Source organism: Vigna unguiculata, chromosome 1, assembly GCF_037176805.1.
Source record: "Vigna unguiculata cultivar grain cowpea cultivar isolate G323 ecotype 2 chromosome 1, ASM3717680v1, whole genome shotgun sequence".
NCBI classification, from domain to species: Eukaryota; Viridiplantae; Streptophyta; class Magnoliopsida; order Fabales; family Fabaceae; genus Vigna; species Vigna unguiculata.
Genome location: NC_140792.1, coordinates 1,703,615 through 1,719,960, shown reverse-complemented (window position 1 = coordinate 1,719,960; position 16,346 = coordinate 1,703,615). Strand labels below are relative to the sequence as shown.

The following is a 16,346-nucleotide window of genomic DNA, read 5'->3' as shown; positions in this document are numbered from 1 at the left end:
ATTTTAAAACAAATCATCTCTCTATAAACAACTTGTATAGGGCTCTCTGACTTCTTTCTAAGAGTTCTGTTTTTTTTGTCGTCTGAGTAAAGAACTGAGACCATAGGATTGATCCTTTTGGTGAGTTCTTCAATTTGGACTGATCAGTTTTAGTTCACGTAAGTTAAATTTCTACTCTCTTTTTGGTCTTTTATGTTTTTTGTTGCATGTAAGCCTTCTTCCGTTTGCATGCGTCTTGTTTTTTTATGTGTAAATAGAGCATTATGGAGTTAGACACGTTTGACGTTTATAGAGTTGTTTAAGCGGGATACCAGGTAAAGGAAGCTAATTTCTTTGTCATAGTACTCGGATCTCTAAGAAATATACATAATATGTTTAATTTGTGATTGATTGATGTATATGATATCCGGGATTGCTTGTGATGTTGAAAACTTTGAAGATGTGTGTTTTTCTTGTTAATTGAGAATAACTAGTGGTTTAAATGTGTTTTGCATTCATTTAGTATGAATAATGTAATAGAATTTATGTTTGATAATTGAATGATCTTTGCACTGGTTTTGGAGTGGTGTGGACTGGCTGAAGATTCATAAAACTGGTTATACCAGTTTTTGTATAATTCAGCATAGTTGAACACTTTTAAAGAAATTAAAATCATTTTTTATTTCTTATAAAATATGTGAATTTTGATTTTAGTTTTTATAAAGTCTTTTTCTTTTATTTTTATTATTCTAAAATTGTAATCTCTAATATTCATTTTAAGATAGATAAATATAAGTCATTTTATATATCTAGGTGATATTAGAGGCCAATTAGTCTTGGTGGTTCACTAAGACAAGTTTCTATATTGAAAGTCTTTCTACTAGTGTGTTCCATTATGGTGAACAACAGTATAAGTAAAATTATACTTGTGATTAGCTTAAGGGGAAAGTGTCAATGTGAAAGAACTCATACTTGAAAGAAAAATTAGCGTATCTAAGTATGATTTCACATCGAGTAAAAATAAGAAAGTTGAGCATCTTATAAGGAGTAAGACACATAAACTTATTTCTTCAAGCTTTTCTATTAAAGTTGTGTCAATCCTATATAAGTGACTTGTGCCTTATTGGTGTTGTGTTTTCTCGATGATCATTTCTCAAAAGATTCATCACATATAAATTAAGTATCAAAATACAACTTCTTTTTTTATCTATTTTTACGAAACCAAATGAATGAAAAAGATCATTAGTTTTTAATGGAAAAAATATACATGAAAACATACTTTTTACCCATGAAAAAAAAATCATGGGAAAAAATTATGAGTAATAAAGTTTTTTCTTTTGTAGTGATCGAAATGCTTTCTAACGGAAGGTCGGATAAATGTGTCCTATTATGGTAAACGATGGTACAAGTAAGGGAGTATTCATGGTTAGCTCAAGGGAGAAGTGTTAATGTGAAAGGACTCACTTGACGAAGAGATGATTGGATGAGACTTGAGGGAACAATTGTTAGGGTATTCAAGTATAAGTTTAAGTCTCACATTAAATAAAAATAACAAAGTTGAGTATATAAAAAGTAATGTTAAAACAGATCTGTCCAATACTCTTAACCACAAAGGGATCTGTGTTGATAAATGAGTTTCTCACTTGTTTAATGTGAATCTTGAAGGAGTCTTTAAGGTTTAAAGCTTAGTTAATCAATCCCACAGTTCTGGATTAATGGACTGTTTTAAGACAATCAAGAAGAATTAAAAGAGATAAGAGGAATCAAAACACACAATTTATACTGGTTCGATTCAAGGCGAATCTACATCCAGTCTTCTCCTAAGTAATACACTTAGGAGGATTCCACTAAACACAAAGGTTCCAAGAATTACAAGCACACCTATGTAATTCTAACCCCAAAACCCAAGAACTTGATTCAACAATCAAGAACTTCCCCTAGGAGCAATGCATCCACACAATTGCACCTAGGTCCACACTTCAACCACTGAAGCTACTGTAATCAAAGATACAGAAAACAAAACAAGAAACGAAAACACCTAAATTGTGCAGATTTGACTTGATGCTCCTTGAATCAAGCAAGATCCATCATGGTAGAGTCAACCATCAATCATTCTTGGATCTGTGCTTGGGTTATTGCAGAATCTTCTGAAGCTCTTGTGTCTCTCAGATTGCTCTTTCCCAGATACAGACTGCGTGATCTTTCTCAAAAATTCCAGACCCAAAACAGATTACAAAACAGCTTTTATACAAAGGTTTTTGCTGTCACTAATTTAATTAGCTATTTACCTAATCGATTATCGTGAGTATATTTTCACTTACTTTGTACCATACTCACAGCTAATACATTAGTTAAAAAACTAATCATATGCAGAATTACACAGCAGGCCTGGAATACATTTGATAAAGAGAAGCTAATTGCCTAATGCATATCCTAACTGGACCAAGCTATGTTTTATCCTAGATCAGTAAACATCATCAAAATTGTTCTTCATTTATGGATGAAAGGCTCCCCCTTCCAACAATCTCCCCCTTTTTGATGATGTCCAAAACATGGACTGTGATAAGCCTACCTGCAGCACATTAAGCAAACACAACAGCAGTACAAGCACACAAGGCAAACAACAGCATAGGCATATAACAGATATCACTTTAATTTTATGCTCCCCCTATCAGTATAGCCTATCAATGCAGTGGCAAAATAATTCTCCCCCTTTTTGGACAGTAGCAAAAAGACATATTCAAGATGGGACAGGAAAAAAAACAACTAAATAGCGCAGCAAAGTAAAAGATGCAGCAGTAGATAATGCATAACAACCAGGATAACAACCAGAATGCATAGCAATTTCGCATAATGGATTAGCGGGCTCCTTTTGAGAAATTAAGTAGCAACTATGTGATGCAGAACTTAACACAGACTAGGCTTCAGATAGAGCACGATAATGGATTAAGGCCAAGGTTAGGCAAGCAGCTACACAGTTTGAACACAATAGGCATACAATGTATGACAATACTACCAACGCAGCAGGTGAAATCAGTAGCGCAGGTTAACATCAGAGTGCAGACAGCCATAATCAGTTGCAATATCACAATAGAAGAGGAACTTTTCACCTTGGCAATGCCTAAAATTTGACCTTTGTTATTAACACCTCTTGTAACATGACCAATAATTGGCTTTGTAAGATATCTTGCAGAACTTCTTCACATCTCCTTTCATGTGTCTTGAGCATCCATTATATAAAAGCTACATTGTTTTCCTTGCATCAAGACACACCTGAAACAAAGATTAAAGAGAAGATGCAGGTACCTAATTGAACTTGGGTCCTTTCATGTTAGTGGTTTGAGGTGTTCCTTTAGGTACCCATCTGTACTCTCCTTTAGGAACCCCACAATTTTTAAAGTAGCAGGAATTAGAAAAATGGCCAGGTTCAGAACAGTAGGAGCAAATGACAGATGTTGGTTTACTCATATCTAGAAAACTTCTGGTGCCTAATGGATTAGATTTGCCACTGTAACCTATTCCCTCTTTATTAAGCACACTCCTTTGAGATCCTAACACTGCATCAAGATTTGATCTTCCCAAAGTGAATTTTGAGAGAGTTTTCATTAGATAATCTATCTTTTCTAGCTGTCCTGGGCATTTTTCACATTGGGGAGAGCTTGTGTCATCTTTGGACCTAGAGTGTTTCTTAGATTTCTCTAGTTTTTCAAGACTTGTTATCAGATTTTCATTTTCCTCTTCTAGTTGCTTTACTCTACCTTCAAGCCATTTAATTTCTCCTCTACGCTTATTATTTGACTTTTGCAATTTTGTAGCTTCCTTATGCAATTCATTAAAAGCATCAAGTAATTCATAGTAATTATTTTCCTCATGTTCAGATGTGAAACTACTCACACTGCTTTTGGATGATTCTGCTTTAGCCATCAGACACGGATTATTTTCCTCTTCAGTGCTGTCATCAGATTCACTGGATGTGCTGGAATCATTTTCTTCCCAAGCAATGTAGGCTTTCTTTTTCTTCAGGTGCTTCTCTGTCTCATTTTTCTCTTCTAGTTTCTGCTTCATCTTCGGCATAGGGCAATCTGCCTTGATGTGTCCTGTCTTGCCACACTCATAGCAGGTTTGAGTTCCAGATCTGGACTGCTTCTTGTTTCCTGCATGACTGTTATTAGTTTTATTCTTATACTTCAGAAATTTTGAGAACTTTTTCACCATTAGTCTCAAGGCTTCACTGTCAGAGTTGTGATCATCATTAGAGTCATCTACAATTTCTGCTTTCTTCAATTTTACTGCAGATTTCACTGCACTCTTCAAGGCTATAGTGTGCCTCTTTTCTCCATCCTCTTCTTCCTTGAGTCTTCCAAGCTCTAATTCATGTTCCCTCAATTTTCCAAAGAGAGTGGCTATGCTCATGCTAGTGAGATCTCTAGATTCAGAAATTGCTGTCACTTTGGGCTGCCATGTCCTATTTAAGCTCTTCAAAATTTTGATATTGAGTTCCTCTTTGTCAAAGGTCTTGCCAAGAGCTAGGAGGTGATTTACTATATGTGTAAATCTTTTTTGCACATCACAAATGCTTTCTCCAGCCTTCATTCTGAACATCTCATACTCTTGAATGAGAGTATTCTTCCTTGCCCTTTTGACTTCATTCGTGCCCTCATGGGTGACCTCCAAAACATCCCACATCTCTTTGGCGGATTCACACACAGATACCCTGTAAAATTCATCCAAAGTTAGTGCAGAGGATATAATATTTTTGGCTCTAACATCATAGTGTGCCCTTTTATTTTCATCAAGAGTCCATTGTGAGAATTCTTTAAGAACAGTTTTGCCTTCCACAACTTTAATGGGTTGAAAAGGTCCATTAACTACAGCATCCCAGACCCCTTTGTCCACTGATTCAAGAAAAATTTTCATTCTAATTTTCCAAAAAGGGTAGTTTTCACCAGCAAACAGAGGTGGCCTGTTAATGGATGCCCCTTCAGCAAAGGTTTGAGATGTATTAGACATAACAGGATCTTTCTAATCGATTAGCGTGCGATTAACCAGCTCTGGTGCCAATTGTTAAAACAGATCTGTCCAATACTCTTAACCACAAAGGGATCTGTGTTGATAAATGAGTTTCTCACTTGTTTAATGTGAATCTTGAAGGAGTCTTTAAGGTTTAAAGCTTAGTTAATCAATCACACAGTTCTGGATTAATGGACTGTTTTAAGACAATCAAGAAGAATTAAAAGAGATAAGAGGAATCAAAACACACAATTTATACTGGTTCGATTCAAGGCGAATCTACATCCAGTCTTCTCCTAAGTAATACACTTAGGAGGATTCCACTAAACACAAAGGTTCCAAGAATTACAAGCACACCTATGTAATTCTAACCCCAAAACCCAAGAACTTGATTCAACAATCAAGAACTTCCCCTAGGAGCAATGCATCCACACAATTGCACCTAGGTCCACACTTCAACCACTGAAGCTACTGTAATCAAAGATACAGAAAACAAAACAAGAAACGAAAACACCTAAATTGTGCAGATTTGACTTGATGCTCCTTGAATCAAGCAAGATCCATCATGGTAGAGTCAACCATCAATCATTCTTGGATCTGTGCTTGGGTTATTGCAGAATCTTCTGAAGCTCTTGTGTCTCTCAGATTGCTCTTTCCCAGATACAGACTGCGTGATCTTTCTCAAAAATTCCAGACCCAAAACAGATTACAAAACAGCTTTTATACAAAGGTTTTTGCTGTCACTAATTCAATTAGCTATTTACCTAATCGATTATCGTGAGTATATTTTCACTTACTTTGTACCATACTCACAGCTAATACATTAGTTAAAAAACTAATCATATGCAGAATTACACAGCAGGCCTGGAATACATTTGATAAAGAGAAGCTAATTGCCTAATGCATATCCTAACTGGACCAAGCTATGTTTTATCCTAGATCAGTAAACATCATCAAAATTGTTCTTCATTTATGGATGAAAGGCTCCCCCTTCCAACAAGTAATACATAAACTCATTGTCTCAAGCTTTTGGGGTAAAGTGATGTCAATTTCTTATGAGTAGATTCAGTTCATGTCATTGGTATAGTTTTCTCAATTATCAAAGACTCATCACACATAACGAGTTCAGATTTATTGAGTTTTTTTGTGTTGTCACTTGTTGAACATTAATAATACACTGATGTTGTACTTTACAAATCTTTTTAATATAATTTAGAATATTAAAATTAGTGTCCATCAGTATATTTTAGAGACGAAACATAAAAACGTGACATAAAAAAAATCCATAAAAAGTCCAAATTCATATAATATCAAGAATATATCAAAATATAACTATTTTTTATGTATTTTTACGAAACTAAATGAATGAAAAGACATTAGTTTTGCACTCCTCCATCATCCTTTGCATGTTGTTGATAATATCAGAAAGAGAAAACATCAAGGAAGGTAATGGCTGTATATGATTATTGGTGAGTGTTGTATATGATTTGTTTCCAGAGAATTCGGTTCACAAGAAAAAAAGAATGATTAACCCACTTGATGCTAAGTTAATGGCTGATAACTAAAGTGAAGTTAATTTGTTAGGTTGTGGAACTTCTTCATAAACATATGGATTGAGACTCAACCACCATCTACCAAATTTCATACACAGTCATCTAGATGCTACTTCTTTTGTCCTTACAAACTAATAATGGAATGAGTTATAATTTATGTAATGACATGATGGATAAAAGTAATATTCAAATACAGAAAATTTTGAAATTTAGTAATAGTGTGTTGATGTGAATTTTTAATTCTTTAATTTTAAGTATATAAAAAAATAATAACTCTTATTTTAAAATCCAGATGAATCTATACCTCTTTAACCCGCTAATATATGTAATAAATCAAACTCATTGTTTTAATATTGTACTTAAATAAGACGAGACAAATCATAGATTTAATTCAAAAATTTATTACAAATTTAAATGAGTTGAAAATCTTATAAATTAGAAATGAAAAATGTGTGCTAATTGACGATTGTCAATCAATTATTTTCTCGGCATCATATTCAAATATGGCATTATTATTATTGCATCTATTTAAGAGTCGAGTCAATTCGATTTACACGGGTTGATTCACTACAAATTAAACTAAAAAAAAATGAGTCAACTTAGTTATTTTTCAGTAAATTAGAAATTTTGTAATCCGGTCTAATCCATCACGACCTAATAAATTGACTCACTTACCAATTTGTTCTTTTTACAATTTATTTTATATATTTATTATATTACAATGAGAATAAATTGACTTAATTTATTTTTTTATAGTGATGGAATCAAAATGTTTACCTAATTCTTAAAATATTTTATATAATTTAATAAACAAATTAATTAACCATTTAAATTATTCTAACATTTAAAAAAAATGAAATTATGAATTTACTAAATTTATAGAATTTTTCTCAACTCGATCTTATTCTATCGTCAATCGTGTGGTGAGTCAAGTCTACAAGTATGTGTAAAAGTTAAATTTTTTAATGATAAAAATACTTTTAAACACAACAACAAAACAAATATCAAGAAATCCTTAATACTCCGAAAATTTTAAGGGCTTCCGTACCATTATTATGAAATTTCCACACTCAAATGATTCCATTAAGGAACATGTAATCTTGCATTAGAAACAGTAATTCTCGATGAATGTGGTAACAAAGTTTTGTTTTTGAAGACTGGAACTCAATAATGAACTTGATGGAAGCCATTAAAATACTCTGAAGCAATAATTCAGTGCTGCTGAATGAAGTCCTTGATCCTGGTGATGAAAGCATCGGTTTTTGCACTAACATTGGGGTCCAAATCCACAGCAACCTTATTCAAATAAAAACTATGACTCATTCCATCACTCACATAAAGTTCCACCTCCTTCTTCGCTTTCTTCAGCGCCTCATAATACTCCATCTCCGTATCCCTCACCAAGTCCATCTCCGCCACGCACAGCAGCACCGGCGGCAGTTTCAGCCCTTCAAGCGCCGGTGCCGCCGCGCCCATCGGGCACGTCATCGGGTGGTCCTTCGTCGCCCCCACCGGCAGTGCTAACTCTAGGAACTTGTCCAGCATGTCCAACGTTAAAAACGGTGATTGCGGCATTTCCAGCTCCGACCGGCTCCGCTCCGACCGGACAAACCCGGGGTGAACCGGGATCGCTCCTGCAACCCGAACCGGGCTTAGATCCGCCGAACCGGCCCTTGAAGCCACCTCATGCACCACGTTCCCGCCAGAGCTGTCCCCTATGAGGAAAACCCGGTTGAAGTCCCCATGTTGCTCGAGCCACGGTTCATTCGAACCGGACCGGGCCACAGATTGGAGCCAGAGGAGGGTGTCAAAGGCGTCATCAGTGGCGGCTGGGAGACGGTGCTCCGGTGCACGGCGGAGGAAAGGAGAAACTACAATGGCCTGAGCTGATAAGGCAACTCGAACGTAAATTTGGTAGTACATGAACCAGTCCGGTTCACTGATGCAAAACCCACCACCCTGAAAATGAAGAATAATGGGTAATTTTTTTTTATTTTCCAATGCATTTTCCGGCAAGTATAATCGAACACGAAGGTCATGGCCTTCACGAGAAATGATGGTATCACGAACAGCAATACCATCAATAAATTTCTCATGAGGAAGAACCGGGTCAGCCATAAACTTGAACTGTTCCGGTCCGGTCCATGTCCGGTCCACCGAACCGTCATCGTAGATTCTGAGCCAACCGGACACTTCATCAACTAGCTTCTTTTGCTGCACCATGTTTTTTGCAATGGAAAATTTAGGGTTGGAATTAGAAAGTGTTGTTGAAAGATACTTGGGTTGGTCTTATATAATGGGAAGAATCGTGACTTTTGAGGCTTAGTGTGAAAAGTGGGATAAACTAGTGAAGCTTCGGGGAATTCTCCGCGTAAAGGTGTGCGAGACTCAGACATTGTAAAGAAAATTGAAGTCTTAACAAAATAATATTATGTAGCGTTTTACATGATATGGATAAGAAATAACATAATTTCATGGTATATAATTGAATCTAAAATTTATTTTATAAGTCCATTTTATGATGTTGATTTAGACATAAAACTCATTTTATAATATAATATCAGAGTCATTGTTTAAAAAAGTCTATTATAGAAAGATTTTTTTGAATATTCTGTTCCATCAGTTATCGAGCCGTTCAGAGATCATCCATTCATTTTATACCTCAACGTAAAAGGGTGTGTCACATCTATTAGAGATAAGACAATTTCACAATATATAATTGGAGTACAAACCTCATCCAACAAACCAGTTTTGTGAAATTGAATTAAACTTAAAGTTCACTTATTGTGAAATTGAATTACACTTAAAATCCACTTCTTGACATAATGTGGATTGAAAATTTAAAGAATCATTTGCCAATTACATAATCACACGAGAAACCGAAAGCAATTTGGATTCTAATTAATAATTAGTTTTTCTTTTTGCTGATAAAAGAAAAAGTTTTTTCTAATGCACCTTTTGGAGAAGTGAATGGAATTAAATAATGTAAAGTGTGATGCGTGATCAAAATGGAGAAACGAGATGAATAAAAAATTGGAAGGGGAAAAATATGATTAAAGTGGATAATCCTATTTTAAGATTGTGTGAACAAATTTAGTTGTTATCTTCATGATTGACTAATCAACTTTTTTCCACAGTTGTTTTTTTATTATATAGTGGTGTCATTTTCTGATTTTCTTTTCCAAATTTTGTCATCTTGCAAGGGTGTTTTTTACCAAATTTTTTCGATCTCGGTTTGAACTTTAGTAATGGAATAATGCATCCTTTTCAAATTTTAACCATAGTGTACGTTGGTGTAGTTGTTACATCAACAACCCACTTTCAGTCAATGGCGTATACGATCACAAACATAAATTAATAATTAATAAGTTAGGAAAAAAAAAGTTTTATGAAGAAACTAATGTAATATTTCAATTTATTTTTTGTAAATACTTGTTAGAAAATCCATCCAATGAATTCTTTAATATTTTCGACTTATTAATTACTTGTTTAGGTTTGTTAGTTGAGTTAAATAAACAAAATCATTTTTTTTTATAACTTAAACGAGTTGAGTTCAAATTTTAAAAGTTTGATAAGAATTTATGAATAACTTTAATATATATTAGCAAAAATACATGTGTTGTGGTATATGTACGTTCATTTTTTAATTTTTATAAAAATTTGAGTTAAAATCATTAAAAAGTATATAATTATTTTTTTAAATAGTTGTTAAATGTAAAATAAGAAAAATAAAAAATGAATGCAAAAGATGTTTTTAAAATAATTGTTACATATAAAAAAAGTTTTTAAAATAACGATTAAAAATAAATTACTTATAAAATAATTAATTTTAAAATAAAAATTAAAAATAAAACTGAAATAATAAAATATAAATACAAAATATAATATCTTTATATATATATATATATATATATATATATATATATATATATATATATAAAGTTTACATTGGAATATGCCTATGTTTATATTTTATTGAGAAGTCAATACAATTATTTCAAGTTCAAGCAGCTCTATTAACCATAATACTGAGTTACATTTGTAATGAAACATGACTTAATTTATATTACTGAGATGGTCGTATATGTGTTTCAAAATTCAAAATTCTCAGTTATTATTAGGGTTTTTTTAATGTATGAATTGTTTTTCTATATTGTTATGACTCGGTGTAAGTTTTGTCACGATTTTGTTCTTAAAATATGTCTTGAAAAGCGAAAGGAAAAAATAATATTTAAAATACGCTTTATCTCGACTCTTAAATAATATGAAACTTATTGAATGTATCTAAACATATATAAAGTTTATGCATATTTTCTATTACTAAATTAGTACTAATTATTATGGATAAAGTTGGAAAATAACTTTAGAAAAATCCTTAAAACAAAATTACTTAAGTATTATAAATTTCTTTGCCGATTAAAAAAAAACTTAAGTATTATAAATGAGTTTTACAGTATTCATGCTCAACCTTAATAACTTTTTTGGTAAACCAAATTCAAGCTTCTAATTCAGGTAGGTTCAATAAATGAGCCAAATTTGATTCATAACTATTATTGTTTTTAGTCAGTACAAATTTGAAGAGCACGGACAATACAATTGATTTACAAAAATATAATAAGAAATAATAATTTTATACACAACGTGTTTATATATAAGATTCTTATATAATTATAAGAAATATAATTAAACTAAGATGATCCATAGTCCTGATTATGATGAATTTAAGATTGTATAAGAAATAGAGGAAATAATAAGATACAAGATGGTTTTATATAAGAAACTTATATGATAACATGATATTTATGAAACAGATTAAAAAATGACAAAAAAAATCGAGTAATGTGATTTATATATAAGAAACTTATATGATAAGATGATATTTATGAAACAGATTAAAAAACTGACAAAAAAAATTGAGTAAGGTGATTTATATAGATAAAAAAATCTCTGAAATCTGAGAAAAAATAGAATAAATAATAATTTGACCACGTTCTAAAATCTGAAAAAGATAAAAAATAAAAACTCCAACACTGTATTGCATGTTTCATGAAAATTTATGATACACTTTATACTTCAACTTGGATTATGTATCTGTATTTGATACATATCGTGTCCGATCATTTATCGATACTTATTAATGAAGTATCAATTTATAAAGTCCTAGTATAATACAATAAAATTTTTGAATAATGACCAATTTTAGTAAAAAAATAATTAGTCTGACCAAATTGAGAATTAAAATAGTTCAAAAAATTATAATTCGGTCTCTAAATTGATAATTAAAATAGTTTCAATTATGAATTGGTTTTTAAATTAGTCGCTAACATTAGCTACTAGATTTTGGCTTCCAAAATAATTGATCTCTATTATGAAATTTGGATTCACATATTAATAATCATGTATTTATTTATTCATAAAAATTATTGTACACTTTTTAATATTCATATATCACACATCGTCAGTGGCGGAACTTGACCAAAAATTTTAGGGGGGCCAAATTATATTTGTTATATATAAATTATTATTTTTAATTAAAAAAATTAATTTCTTTACATCATTTTTTTATTCAAAATAAGTACTCATGACAATAGAATCCAAACAATATAACAATAATATATATGAAAGAGTTTATATATAAAAAAAAAAAACAAAAGTTATCTTTAGTCAGATGCATTTGATATGAATCCCATTTTAGATAAGGCCTTTGTATCTCGTCAATTTGATTTGGTAGGTATTGCCAAATTTGAAGACGATTCTCCGAATCACGTTCTAAAGTATTTTCAAATTCATTATATGTAACTTTAGAAACATTAGAGAGTTATTTTTCGTTTTCTTCAATATTTGGATTCTCATGAAGTTTCTCAATTTTAGATGACGTAGATGCATTTTTTTCATCTTCATCACACGCCTTCCTTAATATTTTAAGAAAACTAATAACTTCTAAATGATTAGCTTCCTTCACCTTAAAGTAGATTCTTAATCTTGTTCTTCCCTTACACAACTTCAAAGCCTAAAATAGCTCTATCTACACAAAGAAGAGTTTGATCAACAATTAAAGCGTGATTTTATGATCTCTAACGGATAGAGATATGTCTAGAGCGTAGAAAAGTCACATACAAGAAGAAAATATATTGCTTAAAAAAAAGGAAAAGATGAACTTACTCAAAAGAAGAAATTGTTCGGTCCAAAATGTTCCTTAACTCTTTAATTTTGTCGTAGTACAATTTGATTTTAAAAATAATAAGAAATTGATGGTGAAAATTGAGATAAAAATAAAACGAGAAAAAGAGATGGAAGCACAGAAAAGAGAAACCAAATAAAAAAAGGATAAAAAATTATAATAAAAAAAACATGATTTTTAAATTTTAAAAAAAAATTTCTAAACTAAATTAATATAAATAAGGTAATAATATATAAATAAAATAATAATATATAAATAAAGTAATATATAAATATTTTTTTAAAATATATAAAAAATAAAATAAAATATAAATAAATAAATAAATAAAAATAAAATAATAATTTATAATTTTTATTTTTTAAATATATAAAAAATAAAATAAAATAAAAATGATTGGGAAAGCCAGGCTCCCTCCGTCATTAAGTTGTTCCGCCCCTACACATCGTACTTTATTAATTTAAAAATAAATGTTTCAACGTATTCTATATCTATCCTATCCGATACACAAATTATATCTTAACATTACAAATCGGAACCGATACAAGAAATGACATATAAACATGTGGATGTGAATTACACGTTTCATTACTTTTGTTCATTTGGCTTATTCAATAATTCAGCACTATAAGTTCTGACGTTCCACCATCATTGAAGTATTCGTATGTTACCGTTTTCTCACACTATTATTATTACTATGATCGTAATATTTTTTAACTAAATATATTTTTGTATATTAATTTTTAATGAAAATTATAATTTGTCATCTTTTTATTTTTCTTTTAATTTAATCTTTTAAAAATATATAAATTTAATTATTTTAACTAAATTTAACAAAATTTAAACAATTGAAAAATATATTTAAAACATCGAATAAATTTAATAAAATTTAATTAAAAATATACATATTTCTATATGAACTAAATTACGTTAAAATTTTAAATACATATTCATTCTAAATTTCACACAAAAATTAAAGAATGAAAAATATATTTAAATTTTAAAAAAATACTTACATATTATTATATAATTTGATCGTTTAATTACGTTCATATATCAAATTATATTTATCTCTTATCATCACATAAAAAATATCATCAAACAATTTGTGAGACTCCTTTTATTACTCTTCATTTCTCTCCTCTACCTAACCACAAAACCCACATTCTTCCTAAAAACTATTCACATTCTGCATTCATTCTTGTTTTCCATTTTTTTCTCTAACCAGAAGGTTTGAGCTCCTATTCTGATCCATTCCCCTCTTTCTGTTGCAGCAAGCAAATCTGGAATCAAAGCTCCATTCTTGCTGAGTTGAATCAAAGTCTCATTCTCACCCTATGTTTATGCATTTCAGTTCCTTAGGTTGTGCAATTGAGGTACCTCCATGTTGAGAGTTATTTTTGCTAGATGGTGATTGTTAGAGGTAAGGGAAGCTAACCATTTTCTTAAATTCCGTATAGAAATATGTTTTGATGACTCTGAATTGCATGATTGAATGTTGAATTGGTGCTTGAACTATATAATTGGGTGTGTGATTGAATTGTGCAAAAATTCTAGGCTTCTGCATGTGAGAACAGATTGAGAATCTGGTGTTTTCACCTAAGCGAGCAGCTCTCGCCTGAGCAAAAACACCAGAAACTCATCTTTGTCACTACACGAGATCTCGCCTAGGCGAGCCAGTTTCGCTTGAGCGAGAGACACTCTCTTCTAAGCGAGACAACTTAACCTAAGCGAAAATTCACCCAGAGTCTGGGTTGTTATCTGTTTTGAGCCTCGCTCAGGCGAGAATGATCCGCTTAAGCGAGAGAGCCCTTTTGCTTGGGCGAGAACCACTGCAGCTGGGTGTTTATTTCTTTGTTTTAAATAGATGAAGTTGTATTTAAATGATAAAATGTGAAATTAGCTTATGATATGCTTGAATTGTTGTGATTGGTAACATGTGTGGTGAAATTGTATAAATTGGATTACGAGAAGATGTGGTTGAACTAGAATTGCAAGGAAATTCCAAGGGGTATTTTAGTGTGTGTAAGGACATAAGGACTCACTATTGGAGGTATCCTGAAACTCCAATTGTCATTTACGTGCAGATAGAGCATAATGGATTATGTCGTGAGGAGTAGCAGGAGGTCCTAGTCTTTGGACTTGATCAAGTCTTAGACGCAAAGGGAACTTACCATGTGAGTGGTTGAGTGATAACTCCCTGAGGCCAAACTCTGCAGAGTTTGGGAATCGTCACAGGTGCACGCCACCAAGAGGTCCAATATCACTTACATAATTCGGATATTGAGTCTAGAGTCATGTATTTGTGTTGTGTTGTGGTGGCTTAAGTAATTCTGGTGAAAATGAGAAAAATTGCTTGGTATTCATAATTGGGCGGCATGTTTTCTCTTAATTAATAGCTTACCCTTCTTGCTTGTGTTTGTTTCTCTTTGTGTGTTTTCTCCTTTGTAATGATCACCTACTAATTGGTGTGAGCAGAGAAAGACTCAGGCGAAGACACTCCCCTCTTGGACAGGAGTTGAACCATGACATGGGATATCCAACTACAAATTTCGTTTCATGCTTTGTATTAAATATTGGATGTTCTATTAACCCTTTCCTAGTACTTATATGGTTATTTTGGATGACTATATTAATACACTATACGGCCTATTCCTACTATTTCCTTTCCTTGATCATGATATAATATTTTATTTAGTAACATAAAAACTATTAAATAGAATGTTACACAATTAATAAATAAGACAATCATAAAGAACAAACCAAATTTATAAAATCATAAAAATACGTAATAAAAATATTTAGCAATGTTATATATTTATTATTTCATCAAATTATAAATATTATATTAACATAATTTATTTTATCATACATCTTAAAAGAAGTAACACCCATTAATCTAGCATTTCAAAAAGAACTATTTATCTTTCTATTTTGGGAAATTTTATAAAATAACTTTTGTGTTCCGGGTTAAGAACCCAAAAATATTTTTACGCGTTTATATTTGACGTAAAGTGTTAAATTTTTTATTTATTAAATTAATTAATATAGAAATAAATTAAAAAAGTTATTATAAATTTGTTTCAGATCAGAACAAAAGATAATTGTTTCAAATTAATATAAAGTAGTAGTCGTACTTTAATCATTATTATGAATAAATTAGTTGAATAAAAAATGTGAGAATAAGTGAGAATTTCCACACTTCACTTTCGTGGAAGTAAGTAGGAAAAGACTTTGAAAGGATGCGTAGAAAATATGAAAAATGTTTCTTTCTTACTTATTTTTTTATTTGCCATAGATTTGGAAGAAAGGAAAAGTTGGGGACCAATTTTACAAATAAATAAATATATTGATTAGTTTTTGTAAAATATATTTTTTTGTCATAAAACATATACCATATTAATTATAACTACTGAACTGTTACATATATTAGTTATTGGTACTATACATTATTTTTTTAAGTTCCAAGATTACAAATTACTAGAATTATATTTTGTTTCTTATTAGTCAATAATAAAAATTGATATTTAGTTTAACTCTAAAATTTTAAGAAAACGTCATATTAATTATGCTCTAAAATTTTATTGAATTATAATAAAATATGCCTTTTCACCAACTAATAATAG

At 31.1% G+C, this 16,346-nt stretch overlaps 1 protein-coding gene across 1 annotated transcript; it reads right to left on the bottom strand.

The window, feature by feature from the left end:
* Positions 1-7,561: 7,561 nt before the first annotated feature.
* Positions 7,562-8,923, bottom strand: LOC114177407 (strigolactones hydrolase CXE15-like). The gene has a single exon (XM_028062769.2). The coding sequence runs from the start codon at positions 8,763-8,765 to the stop codon at positions 7,755-7,757; it is 1,011 nt and encodes a 336-aa protein (XP_027918570.1). The 5' UTR covers positions 8,766-8,923; the 3' UTR covers positions 7,562-7,754.
* Between the last annotated feature and the right edge of the window lie 7,423 nt (positions 8,924-16,346).

Bases quoted from the DNA above. Each gene is read 5' to 3' on its own strand.
- LOC114177407 (XM_028062769.2), bottom strand. From the start codon at position 8,765: ATGGTGCAGCAAAAGAAGCTAGTTGATGAAGTGTCCGGTTGGCTCAGA.